The sequence below is a fragment of the Branchiostoma floridae genome, chromosome 5 (assembly GCF_000003815.2).
Source record: "Branchiostoma floridae strain S238N-H82 chromosome 5, Bfl_VNyyK, whole genome shotgun sequence".
Lineage (NCBI taxonomy): Eukaryota > Metazoa > Chordata > Leptocardii > Amphioxiformes > Branchiostomatidae > Branchiostoma > Branchiostoma floridae.
Genome location: NC_049983.1, coordinates 19,119,095 through 19,133,485, shown reverse-complemented (window position 1 = coordinate 19,133,485; position 14,391 = coordinate 19,119,095). Strand labels below are relative to the sequence as shown.

General features: G+C 39.0%; 1 protein-coding gene across 1 annotated transcript in view; it reads left to right on the top strand.

The window, feature by feature from the left end:
- LOC118416245 (GRIP1-associated protein 1-like) overlaps positions 1–14,391 on the top strand; it is a 135,417-nt gene that overhangs the window by 31,059 nt on the left and 89,967 nt on the right. The window contains exon 23 of the mRNA XM_035821330.1: positions 11,944–12,114. Within this exon, the coding sequence (XP_035677223.1) occupies positions 11,944–12,114 (171 nt within the window). The remainder of the gene's footprint in view (positions 1–11,943; positions 12,115–14,391) is intronic.

Here is a 14,391-nt window from a genome sequence, read left to right as displayed (position 1 = left end):
GATGGGGATGCCAAATTGAATGTTACCATACATTGCTAGTTATTCCTATTGTAGTATTATGGGAATGTTTCTAGAATTGAAATTTGATGTGTCTACCTGCAGTGATAGTTGTCCATCCATGAACATGTATGTTGAATCTATCAAAGTTTCTCTTCTGACTTTGTTTCAAGTTTGCACTTTTGGTTATACTTATAGATCCTCAAATTACCAGATGCTTCATCATGCTTCAGAGAATTAGCAGAAATTTGCCAGTTAGATTGCCAAAAAACAAAGAGTCTAATTGGGTTGACAGTGCTAATTGGAAAATAGCTGTCTTGCTTTAGTTGTGCATCTATGGATCTTCATTACCAACATGTATTCCTGTGACATTTATTAAGATATCATAAGCTCCGCTGTGTCTTCCACATCCTTGACATTTCAATTACCGTAACGGTGCCTAAGGTACACTTAAGTCTCCTCTTTCCAGCAGTTCACAACTGTTACAAAGGGCAAGGCGCAATTCTAGATGGACCTTTCCCTCTAGCAATTGGTCGTATTTCAAATCCCAGGTTGGACAGTTAGGGAAATCTTGGTCAGTGTTACGCTGTTGGAGAGGCCTTGGTACAGGTGTAACGTTTCTGCAGAGTACTTCTTGAACCTGCTACACATAAATCAGTATTTAAGTGCATGTACTGTTCTGTTTGTGCACAGTAGTATATAAAAGAAGTTTAAATATACAAATGTATAGCATTTTACCCAGTTGTATTATCAATTGTACTTCCAAAGTTAGCTTTTGACTCTGTCTTGGATTCTCATGTGAAAGGAGTGTACAATTAAGCTGAAAGGCTGCGAAATGCTTCTACCAAATAAACCATTATTGTTATTATTATTAAGTTTACGTCAGGCCAACCGTTACAATTAGCGGTTACCCTCCCTGTGCCAGTTCAAACTCTTGCCTTTTACACTTGGAGAGTTAAAAACTGAAAGCTAGTTTTCAGTTGGAAGAAATATACTTAACGATAGATTCTTCATTTTTTTCGCATCTTTTTCTTTGATCTTGGACTTTGGTATTCTATGAAGATTAATATTTGTTTTCTGATACTCTTTTTTGCAATTAATGCCACTTATTTGCTCATTTTGTAGTGGCATTGAAAAATGTATAGTATGGACGAAAGTGTTTTTTTAAATGACCAAAATTGATGCCCAAACAGAATGTCATCAATATAATCAAATCAACATGGACTTACCAATAAGCTAAAAAGTTGACACTTTCTTTAACTTCCCAGGCTTTCATCCTTTTATAGTTACTGTACTAGTGTTACAAGCAAATCTACATCACATCCTGATTTTTGGAAGACCTTTGCCACCTTTATTATCATTTCTTGTGGAGTTTTTTATTTTAAATCACTTTAAATGTGATAAGGAGGAAATGTTTTAACACAATGTTCTACTTTTTACATGAGAAGAATTAGTCTGGGGCATCATTATGCTATACATGTAGCTGCTATGTTTAGTTCGACCCATTTTGCTGTTTAAGTTAGGCAAAAGTCTTTGATCTTACCTTGGCACCCATAGGTAAAGGAACAGTTTTTTCTAGGACATCCAGCATGCACATATAACCACTCTGTGTCCTTAAACGACTCTACTTGCTGCAGCTCTTATCTATTTTGTGGTTGCCATGACCTTATAAATTTTGTGCCTCTTGCAGTATTTCAGCATTTCAAGTTTTTGACAATACCCACAAATAGAAACCTTTGATGTAGCGATTTGAAAACCTGAAAATCTCATTTCCTCCACTTGGAGTGCGGCTGCAATACCACGATGGTATTTCTGCCGGGTACTTTTCCCCAGTTGCAAGTTCTTGTCTGGAGAAATCCACTCTGACTGGCTACGCCTTAGGACTTGGCTGAAACTTGTAATATTCTGATTCGGAGTGGAATACAGCAGTCAATTGGTCCCATCTATCAAGTGCAGTGGGGCCGATACTGTTGCCCATTTGTTATTCCTCTCACCATGTTGTCCTAGCTCTTTGGAGAGGTGTGCATCAATCAGGCCTCAAGTGCCAAGGTTTTCAGTGCTGCACCCCCTCCTGGCAGCCACTCCATCATATAAAACCGCGGCTTCCCGGCACATTCCCTCGCATCCCAACCAATCATGGCAGACGTACTGGCTCGAGCGGGGCGCTGTGGATGGAGGGAGGCTGGTGCAGGGAGGCCATGCTTAACTTTAGATGGAGCATCCAAACATAGGTAACAACTCGTTTTGCCTGGCTCAACATTTCTTAACTCCTTTGATATTCATTCATCATGAGAGTGGTTTAATATGGAAATATCTGTGACTCTGTATGAAGTAATGGAGGGTAGTATTTTGTGGGAATTTTATGTTTTGGTCTTAGACCCTATGATGATATAATGCCCCTGGATGTCTTGTTACGTCAAGTTTACTCCCCTATCCCCTACAATTGAATTTGGAGAAATTTTGATTAATATGTACATGTAACATCAACTCTCATAATTCCACCTGGTGCCATAATGCTGGCACATGAGAAAAATGCATGAATTTAAAGTGTAACGATGCAGCAATAGTAATCTTGAGGTATGTATACTCTTCAGATATTTAATTGTTCAAGGCAATCTTGAGGAGGCCTCTATCAAAAGGCTTTATTGATGTGGTGGTATTATAGCACCCGATGGAATTATGAGACTTTGATATATTACAATGGACCCATGCCAGCTGGAAGGACAACCACACAGAAATGTCCTGTCCCTTCTGATGGAGTTTGATTTACTTTGTGGACACAAATTGATGACAAGCATTAATATTAGCATTCAAATTTCCCAGTATGATTTTGCTATTTATTTTGACAGGCAGACTACTTGAAATTGAAACATTATAATGAAAAATTAAGGTATAGTACAAATCTTGTTTTATTATAGGAATGATATTTGTGTAAGATAATTTTTATGTTGCCATGTAATTTGGAACTGTGTTCCATTGATGATTTAACATGGTTATTGTAAGACTACTACTAGTCTAGTGTTATATATAAAATATATCTATAAATGTAATAATTGTTGCTTGTCTGTTTGTAATGTTTTCTGCTTGAGTTTTGATTTTGAGATATGCATGTTGACTGTAACTGCAACACACTCTCTTTAACAAAATTTGTTAGACCGTCTGATTTTGTAGCAGTTCGTCTTTGCTTTATCACATTAAAATTACTGGTAGAGTGCTGATATCAATTCCTGAGAATATTTGCCATGCCTAATAACAGTTTAACAAAATCGTTGTAAAGTAGACCACAATAAGTATCTGACAAACTTGACGTAAGGAAAAGAAAGATACGTGGTAAGGCACTTTTCTCCTAGCACAGCAGGTCACCCCCTCAATATGTGTGTTGGGTTCTTTTATGTGGAAAGCTTTGATGGTCAAGGCTGATGCCTGAAGCTCCCTCCTACAAGAGGCTGCCAGTTTATGTCACTATCTAAAATGACAAATATAATTTCTTATAACATGTCCATTCCTTGGATCAAACCCATGAAAAGAAGAATTAGACAAAACCACAAAAGTGTAGTGAGTTTTCACACAACCATACCCGATTCGGACAATGTTATTGCAGACTGTACTTAGATTTGAGTCCCAACTTCCTAGACAAATGCCGTAACCTTTTCCCTGATGGAGCAATGGAGATATCTCCATCACGTAGGCTTGGCTAGTTCCATTATGTGGAGCAAAGGAGATATCTAAATCACACAGGCTTGGCTAGTTCCATTACATGTTATCTGTGTAATACAACCAGGTAACTCTCTCTCTCAAAATAAGCTGATGTATTGATAAGCATGATGATCCGCACAGATGTGAAGGGCTCTGGACTCTCCAGCCTCACCACTCCATGGTCCATCACTTCCTTCATTTAAGTATCAATAACATCACTGTGCCTCGGTCATTAGATGAAGTGCTACATGTACTCGTAGTTCTATTTGTCTTTATTGGTCTTAATGGCTTCCTCTGGAAACTGAAGTCCAGGTTGAAACAGGTGTAATTTGTCTGAGGAACCGGGAGCGATGTGCAGTTATAGCTTTCCTCAGCACAACAAGTGCAAGCCTGCCGATTACCCTTGCTGAGGCAGTAAATTCTGTAAGTGGCTGATCGTGCGGGGAATCCTAATGCCTGACCCCCAGCTACCTGTGTGTATGGGAACTGGCTTAGGTGATGCTTCAGAGTTGACCATTATCTATAGATTTTCAGCGAGATGGAAGTGTAGCAGTGCCATTACCACAGTTTTGGTGTGGTCGGTGTATATTTCACCCATCTGCCGGCCAATCAGGGTGGATTAGATTCATGAGGGAGATGGGAAACTCTGTATAAATTCTAGGAATCAATCAGAGTTGCTCTATATATTTGATACTGAATACTGTTTAACACTGCTATATCACCTTAGCTAGCAGTGTGCAGGGCAAGAAAGGCGAGTCTCTTTCACAAGGGCTGTCTCCAGGACCCGTCCCTCTGTCCTGGGATAGAAATTTGCTTGTTGGGACAGACAAAAATTTTACCCTATCCATCCCAAAAATCTGAACAGATTCAGTAAATAAAAATGACAGATTTTATGAGGAAAATCAACAACATTGGCTCCCTAACAATGAGAGGGACAGAAAAAAACTTAAAGCTAGAGACAGCCATGCTTTCACAGCAACCACCCTGCCTATAGTGCAGAGTGTGTGGTAGGTACTAGGATTGAGCCACACCCATGCAGACCCACAGTCAGGGTGGCAGCTGTAGAAGACAAAGTCTTTATTGAGCTAGGGTGGAAGAACGTGATCGTTATCACCATCTAACACACTGATTTTTTAATGTAGAATTTTCTAGTTTACATAAAAGGTCCATTTTATGATCATGTTTTGGATTTTTTATTTAAGGTAGTTGTGATTGTCTAATTCTTAGAAGGTTATATGAAGCAATCATGTGTCTTTGGGCCCCGCAGCAGCTTGCTTTGGTTTTGGTAAAGAAACCATGGTGTATACTATGTGTTCATTTATTACCAAGTTGTTACCATGTGAATTAAGGACATTACATATACTTGTGGAAAAAAAGTATTACTAATGAGCTCATGAGAAATCTGTTATGTAGAAACTCAACTTCAGTTTTAACCAGGGATACAGTCTTCCAGCACCATGAAATGACTAAGTACTGAGGCTGTTGCATCTCTTGTGTAATCCAGTGCTCGTGCTAGCTCTCTCTGTGATTGTGGGCAGTGATTGGTTATCTTAAGAGTTATCCATGCAAGGTTTGCCTGATTTGATTTTGAGTGGTAATCAAGCCGGAGGCACACGTCCTTTTTGTAAGGATACATCGTGGCTGAAAGGCAGATGTCAATAACACCAATTCGCATCTGCAGGTATCTTCCCATGACACCACACATACTGATTAGGTTTTCCTCAGCCAAGAATAGGGAGAATTCTGATAACACAGAGAACCTCTCCACGGTACTGTGTAAGCTGGAATATGTATGTGTGAACTTTCAAAGGTTGGAAAACGGAATTTGTGAAGCTCCATGTTCAACGTGTAAAGCTGACCAACACAGGGATTACTACCAAGATCTTGTGATCATCTTTTGCATCTCTTTCTTTTTCTGAAAAGAATTTGGTAAAGAATATCTCATTATCTAAAAGGACATGAGGGGTCTTTGGTCATGTGAAGAGTTATTGGCAAAACTAATAAGATATTGAAATGAGGTAATTCCCAGAACTGTGACTGTAGTTCATTGGCTTCTATAAAGAGACATCTGTCCTGTATACAGTACTCCAGTGCAAACAAAACCCAAACTGCTAGTATCGCCCAAGACAATGTATGAAAGGGCCAGCAATCAATATTGTTTTTAAGGGCTTAGGTGCCATAAATGGCTTGAAGTCCAGTTTACTGCTTCTAGAGGAATTACTTCTTACACCAGTCATGTACTTGACTCGATAAAGCCATCCCCAAAATCTCAAGTCTTCAATTATTCAGTTCCCGATGAAGCTTGTTTTTTCAGGCATCCCTAATCGTTTGTGAGGAAAAAATTGCCAATTTGCGAGATGATAGCAGCTTTTTGAATTGCAAATGAACCATAACAATCTATGCCATGAATTAGTCCCATAGGGCCAGCACATTTGTACCTATTAGTGTCCTTCTAAATGAGATAACTGCAATTTAGGAATCCAGTACGATGCAGGAGGAAAATACTCATATAGCTGCTGATCATTGGTTAAAGTTTCACAAGAAACTGTTGGAATATCTACTGTATACGACCACAAACAATACACAAAACTTGTAGTTGGATAAAATCCAGAACAGGTAATCCAAGCAACATATCATCTCAACATGAACACTCACTCAGGGCTCTACTAGCAAATTTTTCCCTTCAAATTGGCACTGGTTTAATGGTATTGCAGTTTTGTAGGGGTTGGTTATTATGGATGAAGAGAAACATAGATCAAATGAAAAGGACTTTACAAATTTTTCATACCAACTTGTTCGAATGTGTAGCCACAGAGGACACCACTGCAGCCCAAGCAATTTCCGGAACTCTTCAATATCCTCTCCACTTAAATCTGTCCTTGACTTAAATTGAAGGACTAGGTATGTTGGATTTATGTCCTCTAAATGCCCTCCGGCTGCTGAAAACTTCATGCTTTCATCTGCTGTTGAATCATATTATTTTGAACATGGAATGGTCGTGGCATTTGGAACCAGACAATGTGGGTGATGGCTATAGCTGCTAGAGATGTCAGGTGGATTTTTTAAATGTGCAGCCTCTGTTTTGTTGTTTGTGCAGTCTCTGTTTTGCATTCATGGGTAAGTCTTTATTTCCGAATTACTGTTAGACTGTTTCATTGCAAAACTCAAGTAAGAGTTCTGTACTTTGAACCGACAAGTACAGATTGCACACACTTACAGACTAGACAGGTTATGCATCCACAGTGTGGTTGGTTCTTTGATAATCCACACGTACACAAGGTATTCGCATCTTTCAGCTGCTCTGCGAGCCAAGGCATTTTTGCCACCTTGTACAAGACACCTACAGTTTCACTGGGATTGACTGCTATCCAGTTTAGTCAGAAAGTAAAAAAATAGATAGTTTAAGATGTTATTGATGACGTAATTGAGGTGTGAACGTCTGTCTTTAAAACTTGCAAGGGAAAAAATTTATTACATACTAGGGACAACAGCGTAGATACCCCTGGCATTGACTTAGCTTAGCCAATTACAGCATTCTATCCAGATAAATGATACCCACATATAGTGTGAATCAGTCCTCTATCAATGTGTGAATACAAGATGGGAAACTTATGAATATTTGTATGTGATGACATTAAAGAATTCCTCCAGTCCAATCAGCGCTTTCCATGTACTTTTCTAGGATCTAAGTTCCAAGCAACTACCCTGAAGAGGTTGTCAGTGAGGTTGTAATTGGCTCTGGCATACTTGCAGAGGTAACAGTATTCTTATCGACAAGCATATCTATCCCTTAGTATCCCTGGCTTGATTCCTTCTAGCCAGGAAACATTTAGGCATTATCTCCTGTTGTCAGAATGGAGGCTTTGTGTGAAAGGTGTGGTGACCGGGCTGGCAGAGAGCTTCTGGCCATGCTGACACAGGGAATCGTGGTTGGCAGATGAAAATGGAAGTCCTCATCTCCTTGCAGTGGAGCCAGCCGTCTGGTATTCACCAGTCTGGACTTAATTCAAAGTCGTTGCAAGCCCATGAGAAAGCATTCGTGCCAGTAATGGAGTGCAAAGCCTTTAGTGCAAAGGAAACACAGAGGGCTGATGGGCAAGTGATGGATGGTATGGCACTGGGATGGAGAGTCTCCCCTTGCTGATGTGTGGTGTGTTGGTGTAATATTGTTTCATGTTCCTTCAGATTTGGGTGATTTAAGGACGCTATCATCGTCTCCTAGCTAGTAAAAGTTAATGCGCTAGCTTTTATTATGATTACTCCTCGCAAATGACTGACGCTGCAGCATGTACTTGCATTGTACATGTTGGAGGTGCGGCATCTTGTGCGTTACATCTCAGTATTCATTATCGTTTGCTTCATGGCTGTAGTTGGGACTTCTTTCTCTCTTCTAGTAGTACATTAGACATGATGCCGACTGCACATTACTACAGTGCGATAGGCTTGGTGCTACAGCTGCACTGTCTAGGCTTGCTTTGCTTCAGGATGCATGCATTAGTCTCTGTTAGCCTTAAAGTGGACGTTCTAGCCTCCTTGGTATGTGCAAAGGAGTGCAGGAATTGCAGTTGCAGTTAAAGGGGCATGTTGCACCTCAGTGACTGATGACATTACCAGAACTGGGAAGACTCAGGAAGCACCTGGTTCACCAGGCTTTCATTCTATCCTTCTAAGTGAGTATAGATTTTGTATTTATTGTCCCGAGTTTTTCAAGGCCACTGTAGAGGGATTTCAAGAGATGGTGAAGATAGCTGTATAACAAAGCCTCAAGAGACATTCTGCGATATGGTGCTAAGCTCGCCAATAAGTGTCGATCTCACTTTCACTTGCGATTAGGTTGTTCTTGCTGTTTTTACAATGTAGTTACTTTTACAGTAGCTGTAACTTGATGTTCTTTTATGGTTTCATTTGAGTACCTGCCAGTGTCGAGAGCTTACCATTTCACATGATGTAATACAGGCCATGTTGGTAACTCAAAAAGCAGTTACTCAAGCAACTGGATATGACTTTGGAAACTTGACCATTTCCAAAATCATATCCAGTTGCTTGAGTAACTGCTTTTTTGGCTTATCTTGTTACTTGGATATCTAACCTTCATTGATGCATGTTGGTAACTGTCTTAGAACACTGTTAGACAGTAGAGGGGAGGAGTAAGCTATAGTTAGAGACCACAGAGGACGCAGTGACAGTTACAGATATAGCTTTCCCGGCCCTATGAGTCTTATAGGACTTGGACAAAAATTGGCATGTTCTCTAGGTTCAGCTCCTTTGGGTTCTGGGTGGGTATCAAGGTCTTCTATTGACGTCAGCGGTGAAGTCGGCACTTTCTCTTACCTTCAGTAGAGCCTCGCCAATGACTCCCAAGTCCAGGCCTATTTTAATTTAGTAGCGGAACATACAGGTGTAGGTTTTTAAAGGGCATTCCACTCCAGAAGCTTTTAAAGGGAGTGTTATTCTTTGATAGGTATTGGTTCTAGGTCATGATAAATATTAGCGCCACAGGCATCAAAAAGCATTCAGTTTTCTACTAATTTCCCCAAGTACCCTCTTATCAAATTAATCAATCTCATCCTATGGCTGAAAACAATGTGCCTGACAACGGCCCTGACCTAAGTTAGGTTGCAGAACAAATTTCAGGAGTGCTAAGAAAAACTCATCTTGTTATGTTGCTTTTTGATATTACTAGATAATCTTTATTGACAACGACAAAAGTACAGCGACTTTCGTAAGGTCTACATGAATAACAACTACTTACAGTACAACTAAACACATATATATGGATATCTATAGGTATGGATACATCAACATAAAGGGTCTAGCATGTCATTTACACTATTAGTTCTACGGTATAAACAATCGTGAATATATTTGCCTACTTGTACACAATGTGGATTTTCGCCTCCCAGAATGTACTTGAATTTATCTATCGAACAGAGAGTAGCAAAGTCTTTAGAGCGAGCGGAAAGTAATGTGAACAGCTCTGTGCGTTTGTCATCATATTGAGAACAATCCATAACAAAGTGACGTTCGTCTTCGATCTCATTTGGGCAGAATGGACAAAACCTCTGGTCACGGGGAATTTTAGAATATCTTGAGCAATTGCCGCTCTCCACAGAATTCTTCTGCTTTATAACTGTAAGACTTTCAGCACCGTGGACAAAACACGCCCAAAAAATTTACTCAAGCAACTAGTTTTAGAAACGGTCAGACGTTTCAACTACTATCCAGTAGTTTTCATCAGTGACACTGAAGAGATCTTGTTGAAGAGGGTTTATATATTCTAGCTGTGAATTGATATGTACAAAGATCTCTTCAGTGTCACTGATGAAGACTACGGGATAGTAGTTGAAATCTCTGACTGTTTCCAAAACCATATCCAGTTGCTTGAGTAACTTCTTTTTGTCGTATCTTATTACATACCTGGATGTCTAACCTTCATTGACGTATCATGGACAAAATGTATTTAGTTACCTGTTACAGTAGGAAAGGATACGCCAAAAAGCAGTTACTCAAGCAACTGGATATGATTTTGGAAACGGGTTCCAAAATCATATCCAGTAGCTTGAGTAACTGCTTTTGGGCACATCTTATTACCTGGATGTCTAACGATCTTTTTACCTACGCGAAAGAGAGGTTTTGTAGTGACAACCATTTGTCTGTCCGGATGATGTCTGTGGGCACGATAATTAAGAGAACACCTAGACGGATTGTTTTGATATTTGGTATATGGTTAGGCCTTTATAAGACAATGAAAGGCTATGGATTACATTTCCCCTCGCAGCCTGTTATGGTGCCAGGTGGCTTATTATGCAGTGGAACGTCTGGTTTTGATATCTCATGTTCTGGACATGCTTTGGTCATGATTTTTGAGTGGTACAATGTAGATGGCTTTTAGAAGAGAGAGTAAGTTATGTAGGTTTTGGCCCCCTTACTGGTTTTCCTGGGATTGTAGGGGCCAATTTTGCCCCAGATTTTGAAAAGGGGCAAATGAATTAAGAAGGGCTTGTTGTTGTTTTTCATTCTTACTGTGCTAGATTTTATTGTTAACAGAAGCCGAACAGAAAGGCTTTATTTACTGAATGTATTTACCAAATTTCCCTTGTACTCTGATCTACCGGGAAAATCTCCTTTTGTTGGTTTTCTTAACCTTCACAGGATGCAGTCAAGAGATTCACACTATGTCAAGTGAATGTTAAGTGAATGATATGGAAGGTGGATCCACGAAGGATGGAAGCATCTTCATTGATTTTCTATGGTTGGTATAGGATCAAATTCAACCAGGAATCTGTTCCTGGTAGATGTATATCATTGAAATTCTGAAGAGGAAGGAATGAATTACACAGTAATGAAATATGCATGGATGTGTTGAATGTTCCACAGGTTGTCGGTCATTTTCACATTAAAATCTGTTAGATGGTAGATAGGTGTCTGAAAAGAACTCCCTCTTGCCCTCTTATTGACATTTAATGACACTACCAATAAAAGTTTACAGGCTAGTACAGAATGATTTTCAGTCATGTGAATAGCCCCCTTGACCTTTTCCCTTCTGTAAAGGCAGAAATTTTCACACTGGTTGTATGTTTGTGGTTTTCACATTGTCTGCTTTAGCGCAAACTTAAAACCGCCGCGAACATTTTTCCATTATAGCATGCATATGTGACTACAGTCAATGGGGCTACAGCGAACTTAAAACCACCGCAAACACCCCATGTTGCCACTACCGCAAAAGTAAATTCCCAAGAACTTATATAAATGCTTTTTACAGTAACCCTGTAAATGACAGAGAATTGGTAGCCAAATGGCTACTTCAATGTGCTAAAGGTTAAACACATCTTGAGTATCCCCGAAGCTCTCTCATATTTCGTGACCTTTCCTTCCTAGCTGGCAGAGAAGAGGAAAGCCCTGCTGGACGAGCTGGCCATCCTTTCTCTTCTGCAAATACACAAATGTCTGAGTGTGGTCTTCACACTAGCCACTTCACCATGAACTGAAAACCACCGCGAACATTTTTCCATTATAGTAATACTACTTGACTACAGTCTATGGTGTTACCGTGAACTTAAAACCATCATGAACACTCTATTTTACCAATACCGTGAAAGTAAATCCCCGCGAATTTAAATGTCTTTACAGTAACCCTGTAAATAATAAAGAATTGGTAGCCAAATGGCTACTTTAAAGTGCTAAAAGTTATCAATAAACTGAATCCCTGAAGCTCTCTCATATTTCCTGACCTTTCCACTCTGGTCCCAGCTGGCGGAGAAGAGGAAAGCCCTGCTGGACGAGCTGGCCATCCAGGTGCAGACGTCCTCCGAGCAGCACCAGGAACAGGTGGCCCAGCTGGAACAGCAACACAAACAGCAGCTGTCACAACAGGAACAGCAGCATGCTGCCCACCAACAGCAGCAGGCAGAGATACAGCAGGTGGGAACATTGTTTTCTTTATTGCATTTAGAACATATAACAGTAATACAATGTAGGTATACAAAGGAAAACATATGGTACAAGAACAGTTTGCAAATGGTAGGAACGTTTTTTTTTTTTAAATTATCTTTTTCTTTATTGCATTTAACAGATATTACAGTTGTAGGAATACAAAGGAAACATATGGTATAGCAAGTGTAAAGACAAAAATCTAAATATGGTTTGCAAACAAATTTTCCTAATTTACAAGTAGATAAGTATGAGCATCGTTGTTTCTGTTAAAGATTAATTTCACTTTGACTTAGCTCAGAGCCACAATTAGCTTTGACTTAATTTCAGCTATTCTTCTTTTGAACTACATGTATTCACTTATTACATGAACAGTCATCACACAAGAGAAAGTTGGACATAACAACTGTTATGCCATGCATAAGATACGATAACACATAAATAGAATACAGATAGTGAAATTGAATTGAAAGACGTTATGCTTTTGGTACTTTTATCATTTACTTGCACAAACATATCGTAAATTGTTTACCATCTGATGCATCATAAATGACCACAGTTGCCTTAATTCTTCAAATGTCATACTTTCCATGTTGTTAGGAGTTATTTGTCTTCCACATTTTGCATTTTCTATACAGCTCATTGAGTATGACTATTTTTGACATGTGAACACCTTAAAATATATGATTTTCAAACTTTTGCAGTTTGCTCATTTTTTGCTAAATGATTGTGAAGGTATTCAGCACAGTTGTATATAAGTTTACACAATGCTATACCCCCTTATATATAACTTTATTGCACAACAATTGTACGAGGTACAAAGTATGGCATCTACATAACTACAGTGCTAAAACTTAACTTAGGGCTTGTCTAACTAATACAGGAGTTGTAGTATGGGATAAGTTTCTTACAATCATTGGAGGCTTTTACAATCATTTGGGGAATTTCTAATGTCAAAACCTTCTTTGATATATTTTCCTATATCTGCCATGCAGGGATTGTCACATGTCATTATGTATCTGAATTTGCACTTCAGGTCCATTTGGATAAATCCTTGTGTACAAAATGACAGCCTTCTGTATAGAGAATTGCGTATATCGGAATATTTGGGACATACAACCATAAAGTGATATTCGTCTTCGATTAGCTCTGGACAGAATGGACAAACCCTCTGGTCAATAGGGATTTTTTTTAATCTTCCGGTTTCTATATTTAATTTGTGACAGCCAATTCTGAGTTGTGTGATTGCCCTACGAACGTCAAGGCTCTTTATGGTTGAAATGTAATTTTCTTGCTTGTAATGCTTGTTCAATGTAGAAAGAGATGAGAGTTTGGAATTGTTTCAAATAGAGGAATGCCAATTTTGCACGTATATATCTTGTAAACGTTGTCGTAACTGAGTGGTGATTGTGTCTATGTGGTATGACCTCGGGTTCAGCCATATGTGTCCAAAGCCTTGGTAGTTGAGGATATTTTTTACGTGGACAATCCAATCATGTTCTCCGAATGAAACAGTATTGTATGCCTCACGAAGAAGGGCATCTTCGGGCAGATTAACTAAACGATGCCAATATTTCACAAGTTGCATTTCTGCATCAATCCTAGCTGGGAAAGTTCCCAATTCTCCCCTGACACCATCGTTTGAGGCTTTGGCATTAATGCCTAACAGAAATTTTTGGAAGCGCATGTCAATGATGTCAAATTCTGGAATTTGTTGATTTGAGTCTAGGTTTATAATTTGGAAACCGTTATCTCGTAAAATATGGCTATTGGCATGACGCAATAGTATTTCTTTATCTGTATTTCTTTCCAAACATACAACATAAGTAGTATTCAAAGCAGAAGAGGTGGTTTTTCGAATGGTAGCTGGAAAGTTATCTTGAATATTAAGTTTTTTAAGTAAAGTAGAAAAAACCTTTGAGGAAGGTTCGCAGATGTTATTGGTATGTGATACAATGATTCTTATACTTTTAGAAAAACGGTCAAAGCAAGTGATTTCTGAACAGTACATAAAGATGGGTTTTACAAATTTGTCAAATAGATTTTTTCCGAGATTGATTGAAATGTCCTTGTTAGAGAGTAAAAGAGCCTTGAGTTTGAAAAGTGCTCTCATTGCTTTGGTTTTCAAATATTTCCTGGCGGTTTTGAATTTTCCGGAGAATGTGAAAGGAATGCCGAGGTATGTATAGCTGTCAGTGATTTCTATATTTTTGCCATAAATATGGAATTGGTCTTTGTTATTCTTGCTAGAACCTTTGCCAAAAACAA